Raw genomic sequence first — 25,718 nt, forward strand, 5'->3', positions numbered from 1 at the left:
ATTTCACTGATTGCCACTTGCAATTACTTTGACTGCTTTTCTGATTCCAGTTGTAAAACTGATCCTCTCAAAAAAGTAATGAAAGTCAGATGGGAACTACTGGGCTCCGAGATGAACACATGGATATGGAATACCACCAGCATTAGTGAAAAGCCTTTTGAGTAAAAACTGAAATGCACGGCTGGTTGTAACATTATTCATCTATTACAGCTACTCAAGAAGCAGTTGGGGTTCTGGCAGTCCTTTGTTGATAAAGATCCTATTCCTCCAGACACCAAGATTCAAAAGACAGTTTAAATAAAGTCCTGAGGTTACTGCCACTGGGAAGCACACGCAACCTCATGTCCACAGAATTTGGTTCTGAGCCAACAACGAATCTATTTTATAATACAGGGAAAGCCCACCTTCAAAATTTTAATTTAGCAGTTGACAACATTAAAGAATTGATAAAAAAGGATTATGGCTAAAGGTCTCCAATATACAGAAAAGTTTTTTCCAAGAAAATTCAAAATAGAGAAGAAACCTGGGTTAATGACTCTGAAAACGCAGCAGCTGGGCACTGTGCCATTTCCCCCGTATCAAGGATAACAACTGTATCTAAACAGTGTGTCAGAGGACAGAGGAGATGGATATGAGGCTCACATCTAAAGGAAGAGAATCAGACCCACCCAATATTTTTATATAAAGTTTAATCATTTACTATGTAATGAATTGTTTTTTGACATATTGCTTAAGTTTGAATAATAAATTATGATTATTATTTTTAGGGAGGAGTGGGTTGCTACTTAATGCTTGTATTTCTTGGGGACAAAAACACAAATAAAATCTGCTTGAAAAATACTAGGCACCTGGTATCTGTACTTATCACCAAGTGCTTTCAGAATTGGGGACTTGATATTTTGAAAAGAAAATTAAAAGGAAAAATTCAATACCTAGTAGAGCTAATTATTAGCCTAAAGTTTACATCTTGAAAATAATGCTGGGGCTCCTCTTCTATTTTGAAACTTACCTGTAAGGAGGTAGTATCTGGAATAAATGCTTCTTCTTCCTAGCAAATCTCTTTACATACTCTGGCAAAAAGACATTTCAGGTAAGTCTTCTTATACACATCCTTCACAAGATGGGGATGTGAGAGAAGACTATTCTACAAAAGCTCTAAGATCTAATGTATCAGTATTTCATATAATCCAAATAACACACGATGTAGAAAGATGAATGGGAAAAGATTTTAGAAAGGGTGGAGGCGTGCCCTTTTACAAATATTAACCTCAGATTGGAAACTAAAGTTGAACAGAAGTGTGTTTCAAGTAGATGAGATCTCTGTTTTCAGTGTGACATAAAGATTTTTCAACAGACTTTGTGAAAAACAACATCATGCAGCCTTTCCAAGTGTTTTGGTACCATGAAATGCTTCTTCAGTAGCTCTTGATTTTGATGTTTCTGCTGGAAGGCTGGATCTACAAAATCCCTTCCTTTTATTGGGGTGACCTTCTCCAAGTATTGCATATTTGTTTATTTAATTTTCAATTCCCTGCTTTATCCAGAAAATGATTTTGCATCTGCTAATACAACACTAATCAGAGTGCACTACTAATCCAAAAGAAGTGTGTGAGAATTAATTGAATTCCTCTGGGGCTATGATGGATGGAAATCTAACTTAACATGTAATACTAAAAGAATATAGAATTACTATAAATTAGCTAATCGCTTTTATTTTCTGGAGTCAAGAAGACCTTCGTCCAATGTAAGGTAATAATGGCACTTGTGGTGTGTGTGTGTGTGTGTGTGTGTGTGTGTGATTAAAACAATGAAAACATAACAAAAATGTCTGCCTTTAGCTCATCATAATCGAAAACCCTAGGGCTGGACCTGCTGGCAGAACTGTCTCTCAGGTAACTATAACTTAGATGAAAACTTGTTGTTTCCTAGGAATTCATGGCTTTACTGCCTTTATAAAAGTAACTTTCATGATTTCCCATGTATTATTTCATGTGTACTCTCCAGTTACCAATTGTCATGTAAACAGGTCCAACACCAATAATTATCATTCTAATCTTGTAAGTGAAAAAACTGAGGATAGATCTTAAGTTCATATTATATCTATATGCCCCTTTCCTGTGTTACAGTGTATTTCATTAGGTAAGGGACTATTTTTCTACGTTTTATACACATATTACTTACATGCTTTATATGGGGCTTTGTATTTGGGGTAAAGAAACCTTGAGGTTATAAAACTCAAGGCTTTAAGACGAAAAGAGGTTGTGATGAGGTGAATGATGGGTAGAGCAGTGCTTCTGTGTCCTTCATGCACAGCAAGACACAGAAATAGCTATTCAAACAGAATTAGGCCAGTTTTAGCCACTCATTTCATTTGCTGGGAATTGCTGGTTATAGCTTTCAGTGGAAAGGAAAGTAAGTTTAGGCATGGACTTCATGCTTCATTGTTCTTTTAATTGTTTGCAAAGCTTTGGAAACTTACCATGAATTCAACATGCAAAGGCAATGTCATTTTTCTTCATCTAAGCATAGGATTAATAGAACAGGGCTTCATGATGCTGGTCCCACATGTGTTTGAATATTAACATAAGGAGAAAAATCCTTGGAAAGATGAAGCTACTCTGAAAGAATATTCGTGATGAATAAATAATTCATACTGAAGAATGCTTTAAAACCTTGAAAGCATGTTGAACTGCCAAAGAATTTACTATCAGAGCTGTTTTGTCATGACTGGGTTAATTTTTTTTTTTCCTGTTAACTTGAGGAGGACTAATTGGCGCATATGGGTCTATTAAACAACAACAAACAACTTGCTTTGTATTCAATTTTTCAGGTCAGGAGATAATTTGATTTGAAGAGATTTGTTGAACAGTGCTCATAATTGTAAAAGTTTATAATAAGGCTTTATGTCCTGATAAGTGAAAAAGCAGGACCCAAAATAGTACATGGATTATTTTATAAATGTAAAATGAAGTAACTATAAGGGGTATGTGAATACTTCTGTATCACTCCATACTGTAGGGAAAGTCACATGTGCCTTTTAAAGTCTTGAAACAATACTTAGCACGTGCTAAAAACTTAGAGAAATTGGCCAGGAAACCAGGACTCCTGTCTAGGGCTGCTGGTAGTTTGCTCTTTGACATTTGGGCGGTTGTTCAACTTGTCCAGACCTCTGATTGCTTATCTGCTAAACAAGGCATGTTGGACAAATTGATTCCCTCAAGTCCTTTTGAATTCTAAAATAAGATGTCTCTCTGTGGTATTCTTAACCTTCTTGGATTCAGAAATCTCTGTGAAGTTATTTTAAGATAGAGGCTTTGTGTCTCTCAGATTAGGCAGGAACATGCTCTGATGCTCTTTCAAGCTGATTCCTAGTGCTTCTATCTCTTATGTGCTGACACGAGGTTTTTTTTGGTGTGACTGATACTTGAAATCTTGATTAGAACCTAGTGGGGTAAAAGAAAAACAAATTCAAAAACAAGAGGGAGCAGTGGGACTAGACTAGTAGGCAGTCTATTCATGGAAAGAAGCTGTCCCTGGATTGTGGAGGTGAGAATGAGGGAGAGGCAGCATTAGAGGGAAGGCAGAATCCCATTCCTGGTTCCATTGGACCAACTGCTGCCCTACCACAGAGCTGGGGATGGGCCTTCGCTGAGTGGTTGCCTCTGTCCTGATTCACAGCAGGGCCCCAAAATCCAGGTACTGTTATTTCTGTTCACTACTACAAATCCTTAGTGAAGTTTGTGTCAAGAAAAATGCTTTTTGGTAAACCAGTTTAATCCATGTTGTAAGATAGAAGTACTTAAGACCTAATGGAGTACAAAAGCTACTTTTTACTTATAAACAATGTCCCCTTCTCCAATTCAACACACACACACACACTCCCTAACAAGAATGAATTGATGATAAATACCTAGATTGCAGTTTTACCCACAATGCAGAAAAAAAAGTATTAACTTTGTTTTCTGACATTGGCAAAACTAGAGAAGAGAGAATAAAAAAATGAAATCCTATAATAATTTATTAGTAAATTTATTTAATTCCAAATGACACAGGCCTTCTTTCCCCTTCACTTGCACCATGACAGCCACAACAGCCACATCAGAACTAGCAAAATGAAGGATTCTTTTTCTAACACAGCAGAAAAAACCCAAGTGCTTCTTGCAAAGGCACAGTGTGTTATCTGACACAGTGTCCCAGAGGTACCACACATTGGCAAGCTGCTCTCAATGTTTCTACGGTACACAGGATGATTATTTTAGAAGCATATCTTGCTCTGTGGGCTCACCATTACAATGAGTTAATGGGGGAATGGATACTTTTCAAAGAGTTTGTGAAGCCAGCTTCCATCCTCTCAAGATTCTATGTCCTCTCCCCCTTGGTTTTCTATTCCTCAGCACTGCTGAAGAGGCTGGGTTATGAGAGAAGGAAGTGGGTGATTGAATTGTCACTGAATGCATCCCAAGGTTAGCTACATATATTGAAACTTATCAGCACCTGTGATAGAATGGACTCGTTTCTAGTTAAGGAGTACTTTTCCCTGAAATAAAGCAAAGCTTGGGCCAGTACAGAATTATAGAGTTTTGGCCTACTAAGCTTTTATTAATAAAGATCAAATTATTATTATTCAACAGTGAGGTAGTCTGAATCAAAGGCAGAATATGGCGACAGGAGCTCTGTCTGTAGGAAACACACAGAGCCCTAGCCTCCTCATAGATCCTAAAATATGAGCAGCATTTTCATTATGTCTTTGCCCAATACCTCTTTGAGAATCTAATGAGTCAATGCATTTGAAACTTCCAAAATACCAGTGGATATTAGTTATTCTTATGATGAATGTAATAAACAGTAATTAAATAAGCCTAGTCATTCTTTAATATTCTATTGATGAAAAGTTATTCCAAACCTGGAAGGCCCCTTTCCATTTTCTGTATTAAAAAATAATGGAGAGGACAAAAATAATTATTTTATGACTTCCCAGCAATATACAACCTTCACCTTTATTTTAACAACAGAACCACGGCATAGATGATGTAAGTTTCTCTGTAACTTCAGAGCAATGAAGTGTAGATTCATTAGCATAATCTTCACAGGTGTACATTAAAAATGAAAAGAAATCCCAATAACTGAACTAAAGACAATGGAGATAAAAATAAACTCACGGACCTTTTTGATTTATTCTTTGATTGGCTTCCTGGAAACAGAGTAAAGAAAATCAACACAAGCAGCCATCCTTTAAAAATGTTTTTTTTTTTTTCTCTTTTCCAGATAAGAAACATCACAGGTACAGGCTGAGATAGGAGCTGGGGAATAACAGATCCCCACACCATTTGCTTGGCTACATGCAGGAGAAACATGCCATTTAAATAGCTCTAATTAGTCTTTAGGCAGGCTGCAAGCACCTTGTAAAACTGCTCCAAGTTTCCAAAGGCTAACTCCTATCCAGCTCTCTATTTAATACAAATTAGGCCAGGAAAATTTGTGCCCTGCTCCTCAAAAAGAAATGCTTTTATTAAAAAAAATAAAACAAAAGTAAACTACCCTGAAATAAAAGGATTAAACTTTGTCATGCTTGTAAGCAATGAACTTGAAAAGTGAAGGACTGGGAATGTTAATCATTGATTGCTAAATCAATGATTGATGTCCTGAGCAAGGTGAGAAGAATAAACTCAACCAACAGTTGGATGAGATTTAGACAAGTTTTGTGTTTGTTTGTTTTGTTTTTTCTTAGATGGAGCATATAGTCTACCAAAATTCTTTCACTTATTCAAATAGAACTTCAAGAGCAAAATAAAATGAATAAACACATACTCACAAATTAGTCATTAGTGTTTGAGGGTCGGGTGAGAGGGGGAAATGGGAAAGAGAAGGTAGAGTGAGGGGGGAGAGGGAGGGAGAGGGAGAATGAGAGGGTACAGGAACCAAGAGGGAGGAAAAAGAATCATATTTATTGAATTGATGTGGGAAATAGCACATGGCAGCTATTAAAGGGATGTGTTACTGGGGAAAATAAATTCTTTGGTGTCAGAGCTTCATATGGAACATTTATATTTACTATAATATAATTAACATTTTATTGAAAAATGTTGGAGAGATTGTATTAACTTATTTCCCTATGTTTTTGTTTGGTTTGTTTTTACTTATTGAAAAAAATATCAGATGGTTCTATAAAAATAAAATGTAACTCACAGTATGAGGATTATGTGAAAGGGAGAATATGTTATCACGTGCTGATAGCTGTGTGAAATGAATCTGCAGACACTGAACACTCTGCAGAAGAGAAGCTAAGACACTACTTCAATGTGAGGCCCTAGTGTGGTAGTAGAAGGTGAATCAGCACCACAGGGGAACATCCTTAGTTTCTTCTCTTCACTTTTAAGAAACATGATTTATCTTAGGGGCAGTGGTTTCCCATGAGTCACTTTCTCATTTTAAAGGTGCTAAATTGCCCATCTCACAAATAATCAAGTTATTGCAACATCATGTATATTATTTACAGTTGGATTTTTTTGAATCGCTTACATTATCTGTTTGATTTATTTTGGATTTCCACTTAATAAGAGAACACACCCTCCCCCTCTTGAATTTTGCAATGGTATTGTGGGTCTGGTTTCCATTTATCAAATATATATATATATATATATATATATATATATATATATATATTTTTTTTTTTTTTTTTTTTTTTTTTTTTTTGCTTCACAGAGTACTCCAAATATATGCAGCTTTCTCATTTGGATATTATTAATTTTTCCATAGATCACATACAGAAGAAATACCATCTGAGGATAAATTATAGGATATTTCAATAGTAGTAATAGAATTCATAACAGCAATGATAATTTTAATAGTTTCCAATATTTATTTGGTGTTTTATTTGTGCCAGACACTCTCCTAAAAACTTTACAGGTATTAATTCATTAAATTCTCCTAGTCATTCTAGGATGCAGGTACTACTATTAATCCTATTGCACAGATGAGGAAATCAAGGCACAAACTCTTCAGAACCAGGAAGGGCCATTGATGATTGAATAGAAAAGAAGTTATTGAGAAGCATATGGGCTCTTGCAAGAATGTACCCATTAAAGAGAAGTGAATACATATACTTAGGTTTTGAAACTTTAAATATATTCCCTCAAAACCAGAAAAATAACACTCATATTTCACTAAGCTTCTCTTATCAGATTAACAAGTACTAGTGTTACAGAATGCATGTGAAATGATGTGGATTGTTCTTTGCCATTTCTAATTCTCTCATAGATAGAATCATTTAAATCTGCCTTGGCAGGAGACATACACATAGGCCAATAATTCAACTTGGAGTAAACCCTCTGGCTTAAGTGGGAGTGTTTGTTTTGTTGTTTGTTTGTTTCAGAATCTCTTAATGTCCAAGATTTAATATTTATCTAATAAATTTTACTCAGTGTCTATTGATCTCTAGATGTAGAATCAATATTCAGAATTTTATGAAGAGCATGAAGGGTCTTACACATTTTCATTCTGTTTTCAAACAGAACTAAACACACTAAGTCAGGGTTCTCAATTGACAAATGGGCTTTCAAAGGGCTTTTGTGTCCTTGAACTCTCTGAAAGTGTACAAATAAATTGGGTAAGTGCTTTTGGTTTTCAAGTGGGGTTTAAAATGCTCATTTTTTTTCCTTTAAGTATATTTATTTGAGAGACAGACACAGAGACAGGATTAGTGGAGGAGGGGCAGAGAGAGAGGGGGAGAGACAATTCCAAGCAGTCCCCATGATGCCAGCACAGAGCCCGATGTGGGGCTCAAATCCATGAAGCTGTGAGATCATGACCTGAGCCAAAACCAAGAGTTGGACACTTCGCCAACTGAGCCACCTAGGCACCCAGTGTGGTGGTCAGATTCTAAAAAGGATCTAGCTTCCCCAAAGGGTGAATTGTACTAAGTGACATGCCCAAGGTCACAGAACAGCAAGGTCACAGAATGGTTTAAACTAGACTTTAGTGTCCAGTCTTCTGTTTTCTTATTCAGTGTTCTTCCTAATAGAACTTTAAAAATAATATTGAACAAACAAAAAATTCCACTTGAAAGCATTTATATATGATTTATTCTTTGGAAAACTTTACTTTGGCTACTCTAAGGACACAATTGAAGACCTCTAGTTCTCAGATTTCCAACATAAATGTTTGAAAATGTATATTTCAAAATTCCTAGACAGTCTTCCCAGCCAAAAAGATATCATGTTTGAATTAGGTGTGCCATATATAGTCACAGTCTTCATGAATTCAAAAGCCTCTTTAGTTCTGAGTGGCCAATTGGAGAGAATAACAGTCTTGAGTCCAAAAGATTCATGTTAGAATTTTGGCTCTGCCATGAACGTGCTACTAATTATAAACAAGTTACTTTGTTTTTAAAACTTTAACAGTTCTTCATCCTTAAAATTGATGGTAACAACTAACTTTTGAGGTTGTTCTGAACATTATAGATAAAATCTATCCATGATTTTATACACTATATAAAATCTATGACATGGTGCCCAACACACAATAGACACCCAGAGAATCATATCTATTTGTCATTGACATAAAAAGTAGGCTTTTAAAAAGTTTGCTTTATATTTAGTCCTGGCCAACAATTAAAATAATTCCATTTGAATATGGCTTTTAAAGTGAAATGTTAATTATGATTCTACTAATAGAAATACAATACTGGCAGCAGTGAAGAGTAATTAAATTTTAGAAAAAAAATGTTTTTATCTAGAACTGAAATAATTAGATTGAATTTTTGCTAGTTATAAGACATTACAATAAATAATCTGCCACTAATTGATATTCCTGGGTTTATAAGAAGTTGAAGATACATATAAGAATTGAGGTAAGTAGATCACTTTTGGAATCAATTAAGGATAGATACACTTGACCTTACTTCTACAACTGCAGGAACCTAAGCATTGGGATCACTACTGAGTCCCTGTATTGTGTCATTGCCTCAGATTAGTTCTGCCATAAAATAGGAAATGAAATACTAAAATGTAATGTTTATGTTATCCATAGATTACAGCCCAGTGATAAAGTGGACTTTTAGGCAAAGTGATAGGTCTGGCATTGAGATTCAAGCTAGTGACTTAGTCACAGATAAATCCTCTATCAGTAGGAAAGCAGTGCGAATATGTGGGCCTATGCAGGCATGGGTCAGAGAATCACAAGAGCTCACTTCCAGTTTGAGCTCTGTTACTCATATGTGGTATGGCTTAGGGCCGACACTCTGAGCTTCACTCTTCTCATCTCCAAGTGTGGATATGTATATACTAAGGTACTTATGCTGTTGCTTCATCAAACTGTAGTGTATACAGTAAATGATACAATTGATAAGAAAGCTACATAGAGTTAACTCCTACCAGTCAGAAGTGAAAGGGATTTCACGCACATGTGGCTTTTAAAAAATAAGACAAATTAATAAATAAATAAAAAGCAGAAATAGACTATACATACCGAGAACAAACTGGTGATTGCCATAGGGGAGGTGGGTGGGGGGGATGGGCAAGATGGGTGAAGGGGAGTGGGAGATACAGCCTTCTGGTTATGGAAGGAATAAGTCATGGGGATAAAGGGCACAACATACAGAATATAGTCAGTGATATTTTAATAGTATTTTATGTGAAAGATGGAGGCTACACTTGTCTTCTGCACAGCATAACTTAAGAGAAGGTGAATCAGTTGCTTAACACTTAGGATGTTTACTTGAAACTAATGTAACATTGTATGGCAAGTATACTCAAATTAAATAAATAAATAAATAAGGTTTCAGCTGAAACAATTGATACTGAGAGAAGACCAGGTTACATAACTAGTAAGTGACAGAGCTGTGACCCAAACCCAGATTTCCTTGCTCTTATCTTTTGGTTTATCAATTTCTTTTTTTCTATGTTAGTAAAAGTAATGAATAACTGAATTCTATAAGATCAAGCATATTATTATATACTATTTCATTGTAATATAAGTATTAGTTCCCATTTAGTCTTTGACAATATTTAGCTTTAACTATGAAAATAAATCCTATCACCTCTTTTCCTCGGGAATTACTATGTTCTCTTAAGAACAGCTTAAACAGGAAGTGGACTGGTCAAAAGCAGTTTCCACACTGCTTGCTCTGCAATTCAATAATTGTAAGCATTCTGTAGTTAGAACTGTCTTGAATTTGCTCCACATTTTCCCCAGCATAAATAAGATGGCTGTAATTTGGAAACATGTCATGATGTATCACTATTTTCACAGAATTCAATAAGCACACTGGTGCTGACACACAATTCCCCATTCTTTAGTTTATTTCCCCTGCCACTGCTTGGCAGAAGTCATGTAAAAGTTTTGCTCTAGGAAACAAGATAAGGATACTAGGAATCACTGTGGCGACTTTCCAGATCTCCTTTATTGTAGGTCAGACCACTCTGCAAAGTAAACATGAAGAGCAGCCAGCACCGCTGGGGAAACAGCAGCAAAAGTGTCCAAAACAAAACCTTTGACCAAAGTCTTTTAAGTTATCACCACAGGTGGAGCCTAAAACAAGCATGTTAAATTTTATAAATTGTGCATGAAGTCTCTTAACATTTATTTTTTAAAAAATTTTTTTAACGTTTATTTATTTTTGAGACAGAGAGAGACAGAGCATGAACAGGGGAGGGGCAGAGAGAGAGAGAGAGAGACACAGAATCTGAAATGGGCTTCAGGCTCTGAGCTGTCAGCACAGAGCCCTACGCTGGGCTCGAACTCACGGATGGTGAGATCAGATGGTGAGATCGTGACCTGAGCCGAAGTCGGCCGCTTAACCAACTGAGCCACCCAGGCGCCCCAAGTCTCTTAACATTTAAATGCTCTTAAAAAATCCGGCTGTGTATTATCAAAGCTCCTTTTATGTGGGAAGCCTCAGTGAGCAGTTCTATGGTTCCAGTCTCCAGCATTTCCCTTTCTGTGCTTAAGATACAGGATTGTTGCTTACCCCCTTAAATATCTGCTGATTAGGGCTTAGTCTTAGATAAAATACTGTTCATGGTTGTAATCTAGATTAAAGCTCTCTCTATAGCCTATAAACTTCAATTAAATGCTTCTAACCTTTTGCATAAGACTTAAAATTGAAACACTTTTGGTTTCTAGGTCAGCTCTAGATTTAGGGTATATTTATGAGCATAGAGCTATAAAAAGGCAGGTTTTAGTCTGATTCAAGTGCTTTGGCTTTTGTACTGTAAAAATAGCATAGGAATGAAATGTACATAGTTTCCATCTATCATAATAAATGTACAAAGAGGAATATTCTTTGTCCTTCGACATACTTTACTGTTAAGATGGTGGAAAATAACAGGTTAAGGAAAATAATGATAAAGTGCGTAAAAGTACAGGGACACAGTAGTATTGAATGACCTAATTCTGAGTGAAAACAATGTTATAATACAGCAAAGGCAGACTGACAAGTTCTCCATCCAAGATCATGCCAAATAGATTCTCAATTTATATTCATCTAATTTCTATAATTTACCTGTTCTGCTAATGGAAAAAAAAAGATTTCCTTCCTCCACTTGTGACTTGGGTTAGTTTCTTATTATCTATGGAGTTGATTTAAGAAACTTGAGGCAAGAAATTGCTTTTTTTTTACATTTTAAAGTGGGAAATACAAAGATAAAATGTAAACGCTATATGCAAATAATCATCCACATAAATCAATTACAGTTTTCAAACAGGACTTGAAGCAATTACCTGTCTGACACCATCTTGCTTGAATTAGCATTGGTGAAATTTTGATAAACATGATATTTTTTTTTCCTGTGTGGAAAAACATTAACTCTCAAGATCCTAGGATTTTTAATAGCCTCAAAAATGGATTATAACATTTTCCAACATCAAAAGTAAAATTGACTATGAGAACTTTATAAAATATATCTACGTCCTATAACACCATTTTGCAGAAAGGAGGCTGCAGGTATGGGCTTGCTCACATGCTGGAAGATAGTTCTTGTTCCCCAAACACTGGAAATAAATGTATTGATTGCCTTTTGTGTTTACTGGGAAATCAGTGTCTCACTTTCAAATTAATTTTGGGCATAAAACAAGGCATGTAGGGCTTGGTCAGAGTTAGGAGGTAAGTGGTACCTCCTAAATCACAGATTTGGGAAGCAGAAAAATGTGAAAGATATTTGAACAAGTGTAGATGAAAATGTTTGAACTGTAAGGTTCTGAAAATGACTGGGTCTGAAGTTGGTATTATTCAAGGTTTAATAAGACATCTGGAAGAGGGTAAGTGGTGAACCTTCAAGTATGTAAAGGCCACAGAGCTTTTCTGGATGTCAGTGAGGATGAATGTGGTATGTGGAAGGTGGTGGTCCAGGTTAGCTACTATGACAGAAGGAAGGATTTAAGTGATATTGTAAACTATTTTGTAAGGACAGCAATCCAATGTGCTGCCATAGCAAAAACAAAAACAAAAACAAAAACAAAAAAACTAACAAAATGCTGAGTGTTGAACATGCGCTCCTGAATGATTTTAATATGCCATGTGAAGAGATTTATTACTGGAAAGAGATGAATGGAAAATACTCTCCTCATGACTCCTTACAAGAAGCTAGGTATATTAGAGGTGTATTCCTCATCTTTTAGGAGCAACCATTCCCTCTGGAATGCACTACTTGCTACAATTGCGAGAGATAGATTACCAAGCAGTCCACAAATTAGCTGTACCAGACATTTCTGATATACTTAATTTTTATAAATCACCACGCCACAAACTCCTAAACTTTCTACTGTCCCTAGGAGGTATCCAGATTTATTTACAAACCCGTCACCCATTTAAAAATAATAGTCTATGAGCATCTTCTGACAATCACCTGTTTATTTATATCAGCAACCATCAGTAAAATGGGCAACCTCAATTTGCTTCCCCTCTACAAGCATCATGTACCTTATGAAGTCTTTCACCTAGAATAGAGGTAAGAAGGTAAGGAGAGATGTTTCTATGCTATGTGGTGCTGGGGATGTTGTGTACCCATATACAGTATACTTGTATGAAGTAAAGAAAATGTGAGAACAAGTGGTGCCTGAATATTAATTAGCTATTTCCATAGATAGCGAAAAACCTAGTTAAAACTATATTTTCATGCAAACACTTAGAAATTCATGAAAAATAAAAGTATAAATAATGTCTGAATTTCCTTACCTTCTATTGCTGATAGGAGAACCCGGGAATGATCATATGCGATTACATTCGCATATCTATTCTTTGGTTTGTTTACTTCCAAGTTTGAATGTTCCCATGTGAACTGCTGGCCAGGGTCAATTGACTAAAAGAAAAACAGCACACACACACACACACACACACACACACACACAAAATCAATACTGAATAACACTAGATTATAGGCATTTATCACAAGTAACAAACATGATTTAAAAAGAAAAGTCTGAAGCCACACTTTATCAAGATGACCCTACTTATGAAGCTGAACACTAATATACCCAGCTTAACATGAAATGATTAATCATAGTAAAAAACAGTGATAGTCACCAACAATTGATTCAAATGAAAAAAAAATCGATATGGATGTTCCATTAATATTGGAAAGGCAGTGTTTTAAAAATTGTTTTAGTTTTCCATTTCCTTCTCTGCAGCTGTAGTTTATAAGTTATCTGGCTCAATACTCCTTCTGGTTCTGTGAACATTATTTTATCTTGATTATTCTCCCTAGTCTTTCCTGTCAGGACGTAACCTCACCCTTTAAATTTATTGGCCATTCACTAGCTTCACTGGGCACAGGTTTCCCTGTTTTTTCTTCACTTCTAGGCTTCCACTTTGATGGCAACTTAAAATTTTGTCTGTTTCTCCATAACACACTATGGCCAGTAGCACAAGCAATCTGTACAATTCAAACAGTTAAGAATAACAGTAAAGAAGGGAAGTTGGTAAATCTAATGTTTATCTTCAAATATTAATTTATAACCCAATGCAGATAGGATCTAATTGCTTTTCTACTTATGTTTCCTATTATTATGTGTTATATTTACAAAGCTTGCTTCTTTTTATTCTTTAACTTAAACATATTTTTTCTGATTTATAATGCATTTTCTTGATACCTTCATTCAACCCATTACTCAATAATCTAAAATAAATATTACACAGAATATAAAATAATATATAGTTTTCTTAGAGTTAAAGCAGTATCATTTCGAGACTGAACTCAGGATCTGATTATAGAAAAAAAATACTCTGAGGGACTTTTTAATTTCCTGCAATGTTATGGAAATCAAAACCTCTTTTCTTTTATCATAGGACATGGGCACTTTTTTAAGACATAATTTCATGGTATAAGGAAACATGAGTTCAGTAATTACATAAACATGATTTCAAATGATTAAAATCAAGTTTTCAGAAATAATGGTAAGGGTTATATGCAGGTAAAATTCTGTGAAAAGTAAAGACACTATGTTATGTTAATAGAATTTTTAGCAGTTAGTTTTGATACTGGGCATTTTTCATGCCTTTATGTGTATATGTAGAACTGGAAAGTAAAACATATCCAACAGCAGTGACAATATTAAAGATGTGTATATTTTGTGTTTAACAGGGCTGGTAAAACTCACAACTGCAAAGAGTCGACCTATTAACCCTCATGAATAGCCTCCAAACATTCTAAAATTCTCAGCAGTATGGATTCTAGCCCCTAATTTACCAAGGATTATAAAACCCTTATCTTTTCTTAGCCAATGCTAATCTATATATAAGTAGCCTATCGTTGAAAAAATATTCAGCAAAATAATTATCTATGCTTTAGAGTCTAAGGAATCATATAATTAGGGGTCTTTCTAGCTTGTTCTTCCAGGGAAGCTCATCATCTCCCCTGCAGAATGTACTTCTCTCCAAGTATCTGATGAGCTAAAACATGCAGATGCCTGGGTAGAAGCCTTCAAGTCAACCTTGAACCTTCTCTATACAAAGCATATTTATTTGGTGACCAAGCCATACATTATTTTTTTCTTAAATCAGCCCCAAGTCACCAGCCCACTGCCACTCCCTAAACTCAATCCTTCAGTATCTGATGTCTGCTTGGACTCTCTCTTCAAACCTCTAACTCCAAGTCACTTTTCATACCAAAGTAGTCTTTTTGAAGATCAGCTCTGGACAGGTTAGGTTCCTGCTTAAGAACTCCACTGGCTCTGAATGACCTACAGCTTAAATTCTAGAGTCCTTAGCCACAGTCCTACCCATACACCTTCAGTCATCTTTGCACTGACAAAGATGGCTCAATAAATGGTTCAAGAGATTTTCTTAAATGAATTGAATTGATGGATAAATGTTGTTGAGAAGAGTTCATAAAGAGAAATCATGGAGTGATTCTTCCCTATATCATGGCAATTAGAGAACAGACAATGGAGACTGCAAGGTAAAGTGCACTATGATTAATAACTTTAACACTCATTATCAAACAGTTTAATAATAAAGTATGTGATCCAGAAATTACAACTACCACTGATATCCCACTTTACACTGATGAGTGTTACTGAGTACATAAGCTTCTTGCACATTATTTTCTAAACTATCCCAAGAAGCGGCTAAGCTCGCTGATGTTCAATGCTTTGGTGGAAGGTATTACTCCCTCTGATGGCCGTTATTCAGACTATGATCACTCACAGATGTGTAAAGTGGCAAGCATTTAATTAGACTAATGAAATTGCATCTATCAATGCAGACACTGTTAACTCATGTCCATTTCCACTCTTGCCACATATTCTCAGCCTTCTGAATGCTCGATTTGATACCTACACATTGAAGAGTTTAAAAACCAGTAATGGAAACATAAGTTTTGTTTCACATTATGTTAATATGCTTAGACTTAAAGTATGACCCATGAGAAGAAGACCTATAGTAATAGGATAATTATAATAGCTGCCAGGTCATGCAGTATCCCGTTTAATTTTCATAAATGCTATGAGGTAGGTATTGTTATTTTGTTCATTTTACAGACAAGGAAATTGAAGTAAAGAAAAATTAATTTAATAAATCTTACTGAGGGCCTGCTCTGTGGCAGGCACTGTGCTATTTGGTGGTTAAGTAATTTGCTCACACAGCTAGGCTCATACATTCACCCTCAAACCCAGGTCTGTGTGATTTCAAAGCCCAACTGATGATTAACAGCTGGTAATTACCAAGCCAAGATGCTACTACTTATCCCGAAGGCCACTGCAAAATGAGGAAGCCCAACATATGAAACACACTTCAACAAAACTATCCTTTATCTTGCCAGTCTGAAAGATATTTCTTCCCAACTGATCATTGTCTGTCATTCTGGGGCAATTACATAAGAAATCAAGTTTTAGAAATGAGGTTGGCTTCACATGGATGATAAAACAGATGGGATGCAGCTTACATTTATACTTGTTTTACAGGGATCAAACAAACATTGATTGAATAATGCTAAACTGTCTTTGTGCAACACATACTCATCTATCTGTATCTATCTGTCTGACTGAACGTTTAACAATACACAGCATAGGTCATTATTCTGGAGCTTGTCAGAATGCTGAAAGCAGTAAACACAGTAAAGAACAGCAACTACTGAAAGCAGGTCAGGTATAAGATGATCTTTTCTATTTAGAAAAAAAAATAAAACTGGTTGAGAAAAATCAAATTTCAATTATCCATGTTAATGAGGCAAAGGTATCATGGATGACTAAGACCCTAATTTTCAAAACTCGCTCTTTATGTTGTCCTTAGTGCAAGATGCAGGCACATTTGCTTTGCCTCTTTGTTTTCTGGTTTCTTTTGCTGAGATCCTCTTAAGGAAGAATGAAATGGTCAACATGGAGAAAGGGCAACCTTGGTCTTGAGAAGTTCATTTCCACTCTAGTCTCATATTTTTGGCCCACACACCATGACCATCCATCTTCCTACTATAGAGTTAAGCTGAGGCCATCCCAGTATTATTCAAAACAATTTGAAATAAGCAGTCTTGTTTCTAATGACTTCTTCTTGTTCTTCCTGCTGTTGGTGTTTGGTTTTCCTCAGCCTGACTCTCATGTATCTCCTCTCATCCTTCTGACACTGTTTATCCAAACATGTTTTGGCGAGATACCCCCTCCTCCTCAGAACTCAATCCCAAATTCTACCCTCTGAGCTGGAAACCTGGCCGGATCTTCTGTAGTTGCCCTGGAGGAAACTTTGCAATTTGGAAATAAAGCAAGTTAGATGTATTCAACCCAAATTTGATTAATAGACTTAAAAAAATAAGCTATATGACATTTGCACATTGCATTGTTACAGAAATGGTAAACAAGAATGCTACTTCCTCATATTTACTTTTGTTTCTCCAGGAAATCAACAAGGCCCTTTACTGGACAAAGAAAGAATATGTAGCACCTAAACTTTACCAAGATGCCAAACCATTTTACATTGCTTCCCTATCTGCACACTTGGCACATGACACACTCCCCCTCCTACCCTAATACTTGTGACTGAAATAATTCTAATACTAACAGATCTTCACCTCAATGACTTTGCCTTACTGAGAAGAGGGCCCAAAGAAAAACTTCTCTGTAACGTACAGAAGAAAGAGAAAGTCTTGATTAGACAGCTGCTAATATCAAACACTTTGCATTTATGTAGTCTTTAACTTGGTGGTCTGAAAGTTCTCATTTTTTTTAAGCAACTAGAACTTTGTCTTAAAATAGGTAAGTAGAAAATAAGCAACATATAACTGATGGATTTATAATTTTGCACTATATTCTTTTTTTTTATTTTTTAAATGTTTATTTATTTTTGAGACAGAGAGAGACATAGTGTGAGCGGAGGAGGGGCAGAGAAAGAGGGAGACAGAATCCGAAGCAGGCTCCATGCTCTGAGTTGTCAGCACCCAGACGATGCGGGGCTTGAACTCACAAACCATGAGATCATGACCTGAGCTGTAGTCGGATGCTTAACCAACTAAGCCACCCAGGTGTCCCATGCACTATATTCGTGATGAAAACCCAGATTAAAAGAAATATTTTACATCCAATAGTTATATAGTTAAAATAACACTTATATGACATTTGCTGTGTTTTCTTTGTGCTTCACATATATTAACCAATTTTATCTTCACAAAGAGCCTAAAAGTAGATACCATTATTATCACAATTCTGTAGATGAGGAAAGCGAGGTACAGAGAAGTGAAACAACCTCTCAGGGTCAAACAGTTAGTAAGCTAGTTTTGGGGTCCAGGCATTCTGGACCCAGTCACAATGCCTCGCCACGATGTTATGCTTCTTTTCTCGCCAAGTTTGAGAAGATTCCTTGATTGTTTTACTTATGTCTTTCAATTATTGTCTTGAAACACAATGGGAAGTTTGGGAACAAAAATCTCTATAGTGCTTCTAATCTATATTTATAATTGTAAATTCAAAACAAGGGAGTGCTCATAAACTTGCACATCTGATTACAGTCATTGAATAAAACTGTATCCAGAGAGTGACCTTTTTTGATAAAGCTGAAGTCATCAACTTGAAGTCCTTTAAATATGGTTCTGCAAAACTTCAACTTCTCTACAAGAAGAAAAATATAATTCACATGTACAATCCCCCTACAATACTAGCTGCTTGGCGTCCAACTTCTCTTCAGTCCACTAAGAGTAAAACCTCAAAATATTCCCTTTAGAACCTCTTCAAAGAGAAACCACAAAAAAGATACATCCTGTTTTTGTGTGGGTTTTAAAACAACTAACAAAAATTTAATTATATAGAAGGAATAGACCAGCTATTTGACTAGGCAAACTATGGGTCAGACTAACCATCCTTTTTACAGGGAATTGAACTTTCAATGACCTTAACCTCTAGAGAAAGACTATCATTCCACAGAGTTCCCAGTCAGTAGGCTCATTTACTCCTTAGTGTGGTTTGCACACACATATTCTCAGGCCCTATTTGAGGTTTAGAGGAGCAATCTGCCATTGACTGTATTTCTGCAATGAAGCTTTTTAAAATTCTCATTCATTCATATTCTGTCTCTCCAAGATGGAAATGGTAAATTAATATGTATCCATTTTAAAGAAGACCAGTGTTTGCATAGTTGAGAAGGGCTGTATTTTGCACAATTAGCCGAGGGCTGCAATTGGCATAATGAGTACTTTCTTCAAAGAGAAGAACATGAGTTTAGTTGAATCCAATGATGCTTTAAGAAGTGGAATGTGATCAAGTAGAAAGTATGATGATGAGCAAAGTCTGGAGGTCGGAGCCCCTGAGTCCCAGGTGCTGGCTTTCTCTTTGCCCCTCGTTGGCTTTGGCAGTCTGCTCTGTTCGTTTTTCCTATTAATGTCTTCCCAGTGTCAGGTTGGCAACCTCACCTTTCCTGTTCTCCTTTATCCAATTAGTATCAAAACTTTCTAAGTCTTTCCTTATAAAAGTACCTCTAATCTAAGCCACAATTAGAGTCTGAAGGACTGGAATAGAGACTTCTCAAGACTCCCAGCGTTAACTAATGAACACACACAGGAGTTCTCCACCTTTAAGTAGAAAGATGAACAATTTGAAAAGCCATTTAAAAATATTTCAAGCAGGGGTGCTTGGGTGGCTCGGTTGACTCTTGGTTTTGGCTCAGGTTATGATCTTGCAATTCCTGAGATTGAGCTCTGCGTTGGGCTCCAGGCTGACAGCATGGAGGCTGCTTGGGATTCTCTCTCTCTCCCTCTCTCCCTCCCTCTCTCTCTCTCTCTCTGCCCCTCCCCCACTTGTGCTTGCTCTCTCTCAAAATAAACTTAAAACATTTTTCAATAAGGTATTTTTATATATAGTTAATTTTGTTCTTCAGGTAAGTGATAAAATCACATCAACTTTATCTGTTGTCTAATGGTTTCATTTGTAATCCTGATTATAACATATCGTGTAACAAACACTTACAAAAAGTACCTGGATTAATGATTTCTTTACTTACATTTGAATTGATATATAGAGAAGCAAACAGGAGACAAAACTCATTGTAAACCATTCAGCCACATGAGGTGAGTAAATATTTGAGGCAACCACATGATAAGCATTTTTTTTCCTAAATTATATCTAGGCACTAAGTAAGGAGGAGATAGTTTATTTCTTTGAGAATCCCATTTACTCATAGAAGTATATTTCACTTTGTCCTAATTTACCATAAATTCAACATGACAAAAAAACAATAATGCAACAGCAACAAACACTGGATTCTTTTTCAATTCAGTAGGGCAATGCCATGTGATCTCTGGAATGCAGATAAGCTACTTTACTACTTCATATGTGAGACTGAAAAAAAATTATTTTTGACAGATCTTTTCAAATGAGAGTTCAGAAGAGAACACACAACATTAAGATCTGAAGATTTAAAAGGCCAGTTTTTTTTTATTATACTCTCCTGTTTAATGTGTCTCAACATTTTCCTAGATGATACTGAATATAGAAAAGAAAAATTCCTAGTTCTCAAAAGCAGTGTTCTAGAACAATGACAGCAGTGATACCTTTTAATCCTAATGTTTTAGTTTTTAGCTATTTTTCTCCTATATCAGATTAAAGTACATAATAAGAAAACAATGGACAGAAGTTAGTTGATGTTCCTATTAAAGACTAGAGCTTCATGGATAGTCATTTTTACAAGTATAATTCACAGACTAGGACTTCAGATGTTATTTGGAAAAGCAAAAGGAATTAAAAATTTTCTAGACAATTGGTGCAAGAAAAATGTTATTAAAATTTTATTAAACTGCTCTGATTAAAGAGATAAAGTTGGATTGATAGAAAGTAATTACAGTGTTTATAAAAAGAAATGCATATAAGTAACAAATAAAATTATTGATTGCAGTCTACGTGCAGCATTAAAACTGAATAAATTCAGAGTGGCATGCTTCCTTTTCCATGAATAGCACAACCCTAAATTTTGGCCCCAAATTAACAAAATGAATGCATTAATTCCTTACCCCTCTGTAAACACTGCCACGTTTGCACAGACTCAAAAGTATTAAGTAAAATAATACATGTAAAACACCTGATGAAAAGTTCTCAGTAAAAGAACAGTAGATGTCTTCCCTTTCTTGTCTCCATCCATCTGACTTGTGCAAGAACATCTCTTATTTAAGACAATCTTAGCATGTAAGGAATGTCTGCTTTCTCCCTTATGCTAAGTGGATCTCCTTTGACACTGAAGCAATCACCCAGTTAATTTAGGCAAAGAAATCCACTCTGTCCTCCCACTTGCTATAACACTGTGCCCATCTATATAATTTGAAAATTGATCTACTTTTGTATGGCAGATAACAACAACAACAGAACATAAACACATATATTTCTCAGCTTTTCATTTCATTTGATACTTGGAGACCTGAGCATTCAGAAATACAGTGTAAAAGTAGATTCAAAAGAAAAACCAATCAATAAATGGAGTGGTTTTGTAATTGTTTTGTGACTTCTATTACAACAGCATTTTATAAACAACAATATAAGGAAATAGGAAAGATAAATCATCATCTTGGTTTTTGAGAGTTTGATTAGTGGAGTTTTAAGTGATAACATTAATTCTTCTTTATCAAATACACAAATTTCTAATCTAATTTTAAAACACACTAATTTTGGGTGTGCCTGGGTAGCTCAGTCGTTTAAGTGTCCAACTTTGGCTCAGGTCATGATCTCACGGTTTGTGGGTTTGAGTCTGGCATCGGCCTCTGTGCTGACAGCTCTGAGCCTGGACCCTGTTTAGGATCCTGCGTCTCCCTCTCTCTCTGCCTCCCCCCTGCTCAGCTCTGTTTTTCTCTCTCTCTCAAAAATAAATTTAAAAATGTTAAAAAATTAAAATAAAACATTAATTTTCCCTCATTTTACTCTGCATACTGTAGACAGATGTATTTTTAGGTTTTCAGTATTACCTTGCTTGCTATTCAATTAAAAATTTGTTAAAACTCGGTTTCCTCTCCCATGTTTATTTTCGGATGTGAGAGGAAAAACAGATGAGTTTCCAAACTGAAACATGAATAAACGTTTGTTAATGTTCAGTCAATGCCTTTCGCATCTCATTTCCTGGTTGAAAAAATAAGATTTTTACATCTGAAATGAAATGAAAAAGCATGATGCTTCCTTCAAGTCTGTGACACAATAGAGAAAATCCCAAGTAATCACTTAAAAAATTCCCCTATCTAGTTCCATCCCCAAATGTATTTAATGCAACTATCTACTTGAAACACAAGAGTTTCCACCTATGTCTTTTGGGTACAGTGTGTATATATGTGTATATATTAAGTACATACTAAGAACCCCTTGCTGTTCATATCATTACTCCTTATAGGTAAGGACATAATGTACCATACTAAATACAGGCTTCTAATTAAAGAAGACACACAGGTTGATCATTACTACTTATACCCATGGTGTTCAAGTAGCTTAGAAAATATTTACAACCTAAAGTGTCATGTTTACTTTCTTCTATGTTACATGTGACAAGCAAACTAGAAAAGTTAGAACTCCCCAAATCTAGAATTTTAGAGTTTATTTCTAAGCTAAAAGGTTAATTTCAGAAATTAATTTCTTTAAAATGTATATTGGCTTTATAATGTAAAATTAAAGACTATTCTAGGTAAAATATATTAGAAAAATGTCCATGAATTGATAATTTTACATATTTGCCCTTTGGGGAAAAAAAAACCAGAATCACTCGAGGATATCACTATAGTGGTTGTGATTCATCTGATGTTCTATACTCAGTGTTTAGCTTATAGTTTATTTTAAAATATATTTATAGAATGAATGGCTGAAATGCATTATAGGCAGGATATATGGCAACAGTGACTTTTTCCCCAGAGCCTTAGAAATAGTTAAATAAATTTCCCTGCAGAACATGTGGTTATTAAGTAAACATATATTGGAATAGACCAAAAATATAGAAAATCATCTTTAAAAATAATCAGAATGGCTCCCAGGCTCACACTTGTCTGTACTCTGATTCATAATAAGAGTCATCTCGGACTTTGGCACTTTTGAAATTTTTCCAAGTGAACATGTATAATAGCGTTCTGTGCCATGATTTCCAACTTTTACATATCCACTGACTATTCTGAAGTATCACACAGTGACTGCTTGCCAGGTAACAATTCATATTACCAGATTTTCTAGACATACTACCAATGTGTATACAATTAACCATTTAATACAGTGGATTTTCCCTTTATTTTGGGGAGTTTGTTTTAACAATTGTGCTCCTCTGAAGTCTCAAGGCCACTTGTTGGCTGTTGTGGGGAGACTGGGAGGGTCCTGATAAGATGGAAGGAAAAACAGCCCAGGATTCAGCACCGGCAAAGGGTTTAAGTTAGGGGGGCTTATATCCCAGTTTACACCTCTGTCCCCGTTTCATTATCAAATCACCATCTTTCAAAGTGTCCCAGTTTGGACAATAAATTATAAGGTTAAAGCAGACTCTAACTTCTTTGTATCCATATCTATACCTTGGGATCTAGGTGAGCTTCATGCTCAGTAACACAGCCAGGTGAATATGTATATGTACAAAAAGGGCAAGAGAAACAGACAGACAGATACTAAGTTCACTTACAAATCTATCACATGGAGAGGAGGGTGGGAAAAATTAAAGACACCAATTTCTGAAGAACAACATCTGCCTCCACTTATCTACTCTGCTGCCATAAGAGTAGAATTAAAGCCAGAATAAGAGAGGCACTGGCCTGACTCATTGATTTACCTTGTTCAACTTGTCTATGGAGCTGCACAGAAAAGAGAGAAAGGGAAAGAACAGAACATGTGATTCTTAACACACATTTACCCTATTCTCCACTAAACCAGAATTTTAACCTATTCAGATTAACTATATTTTCCTTTTTCTGGGGCAGGGTAGAGGCTGGAAAGAATGTGGTGGTGCAGAAGCTAGTTGGATACGTGTTCAGTTATGGAAGAAAAGAACAAAGTTAAAGAACCGATTTACATGTTGATCATTCTATAAAAACATTTTTTTCTTAATTTTATTATTATTTTTTAAATATACATCCTAATTAGTTAGCATATCATGCAACAATGATTTCAGGAGTAGATTCCTTAATGCCCATTACCCATTTAGCCCATCCCCCCTCCTACAACCCCTCCAGTAACTCTCTGTTTGTTCTCCATATTTGAATGTCTGTTATGTTTTGTCCCCACCCTGTTTTTATATTATTTTTGTTTCCCTTCCCTTATGTTCATCTGTTTTGTCTTTTAAAGTCCTCATATGAGTGAAGTCATATGATTTTTGTCTTTCTCCGACTAATTTCACTTAGCATAATACCAATTTTTAATCTACTGTGTCTAATTAATATTTTATATTTTAAAAATTATTACTGAAAAACTAGGTAGAATTATGCCATAATTTCTATCCTTTTCTTTTTCTTAATGCTCTGGGAATGGAACCATAGACTCATTCTATTGCTTGAGTATTACACAAATCAAGCATTAAACATGTCTTCAAGTAAAATATGTTCTAAAGATATTAACAATTTTTTAAAATATCCCTGCATTAACATACCTAAAGAGAAGCTAGGTCATTCAAAAGGAGAAAAGTAACTCATAGACACACAGAAAAGGGAGGATCAGAAAGGACTATGAGCATGATTACTTGGCCCTCCAAGAAAGACAGTGGCATCCAGTCATCACAGATCGATGACATAGCCATTAAGATCATAAAACTAATGAAAAGTGAGGTCTTCAGAACCCAATTACCTCTCAAGTTTACAAAACTAATGATCAGTCCTGGAATAAGGTGACCACATCAAGATACTTTCACCTGACACACCTTCATCCAAGATTGCAACTTCTTCAAATTTATCATCTCCTAAGATTAGACTGTGGACTTTCTGTCAGGCACTAAACTCTGCCTAAAAGCCTTGAAAGTGAAAAACATGTCTTTCCCCTGGACAAATGTATATAATAACCATTATAGAACCATTATAATGGTGGGGACTGGTTAAGTGACTTAGAGTATGAAAAAACCTATGAAGCTATTGAAACTGTGTATCTACTGACATAAAGACATCCACTTTTCCTGTTAAGTAAAAAAAAAAAAAAATTATTAAATATATACCTGTATTTTATTATATTATATACACTATATCATATACATATATCTAGATATTTAGAGATATAAATATAAATATATACACATACATATGTATATACAGAAAGCTAGAATATTATACATCAACACTACCAGTACTTATCTCTGAGAAGTAGAGATTGATAACATTAAGTTAATTAAACAAGGACTCCATTAGACTGAGGGGGTCCTAATGCTGTGATGGCCTATGGAGGTAAATCAGAATCTAAGTCTGTAAAAGCCTCAGGGTTACAAAATCAAAACCCTAAGGACAACCAGTCATAAACAGCCAACTAGGCTTTAAGTTATAGCCAATCAATAATTTTTCTTTGCTTTCACTCTTTATACGAGTCCTTGCCCTAGCAAACACTTCTGGTTTGATGCTGCCCAAATTGAGTCAGTTTTCACTTGAATAAACTCTTAAAATATTTAATATGGCTCAGTTGATATTTTCTTAAAGATTTTATTATTTTTTAATGTTTTTATTTATTTTTTAGAGAGACAGACTGCATAGGTGAGGGAGGGGCAGAGAGAGAGGAAGATAGGATCCCAAGCAGGCTCTGCAATCACAGCGGACGGCCCAATGCAGGGCTCAAACTCACGAACCTTGAACCCAGGACCTGAGCTGAAGTTGAACACTTAAGCGACTGAGTCACTCGAA

General features: G+C 35.6%; 1 protein-coding gene across 3 annotated transcripts in view; it reads right to left on the reverse strand.

Annotated features, from left to right (window-relative positions):
* PTPRD (protein tyrosine phosphatase receptor type D) overlaps nt 1-25,718 on the reverse strand; it is a 521,791-nt gene that overhangs the window by 64,111 nt on the left and 431,962 nt on the right. For all 3 annotated transcript variants that reach the window (XM_042963695.1, XM_042963694.1, XM_042963696.1), the window contains one exon: nt 13,172-13,295. In XM_042963695.1, the coding sequence (XP_042819629.1) occupies nt 13,172-13,295 (124 nt within the window). The remainder of the gene's footprint in view (nt 1-13,171; nt 13,296-25,718) is intronic.

This window comes from Panthera tigris, chromosome D4, assembly GCF_018350195.1.
Source record: "Panthera tigris isolate Pti1 chromosome D4, P.tigris_Pti1_mat1.1, whole genome shotgun sequence".
In the NCBI taxonomy this organism is placed as follows: domain Eukaryota; kingdom Metazoa; phylum Chordata; class Mammalia; order Carnivora; family Felidae; genus Panthera; species Panthera tigris.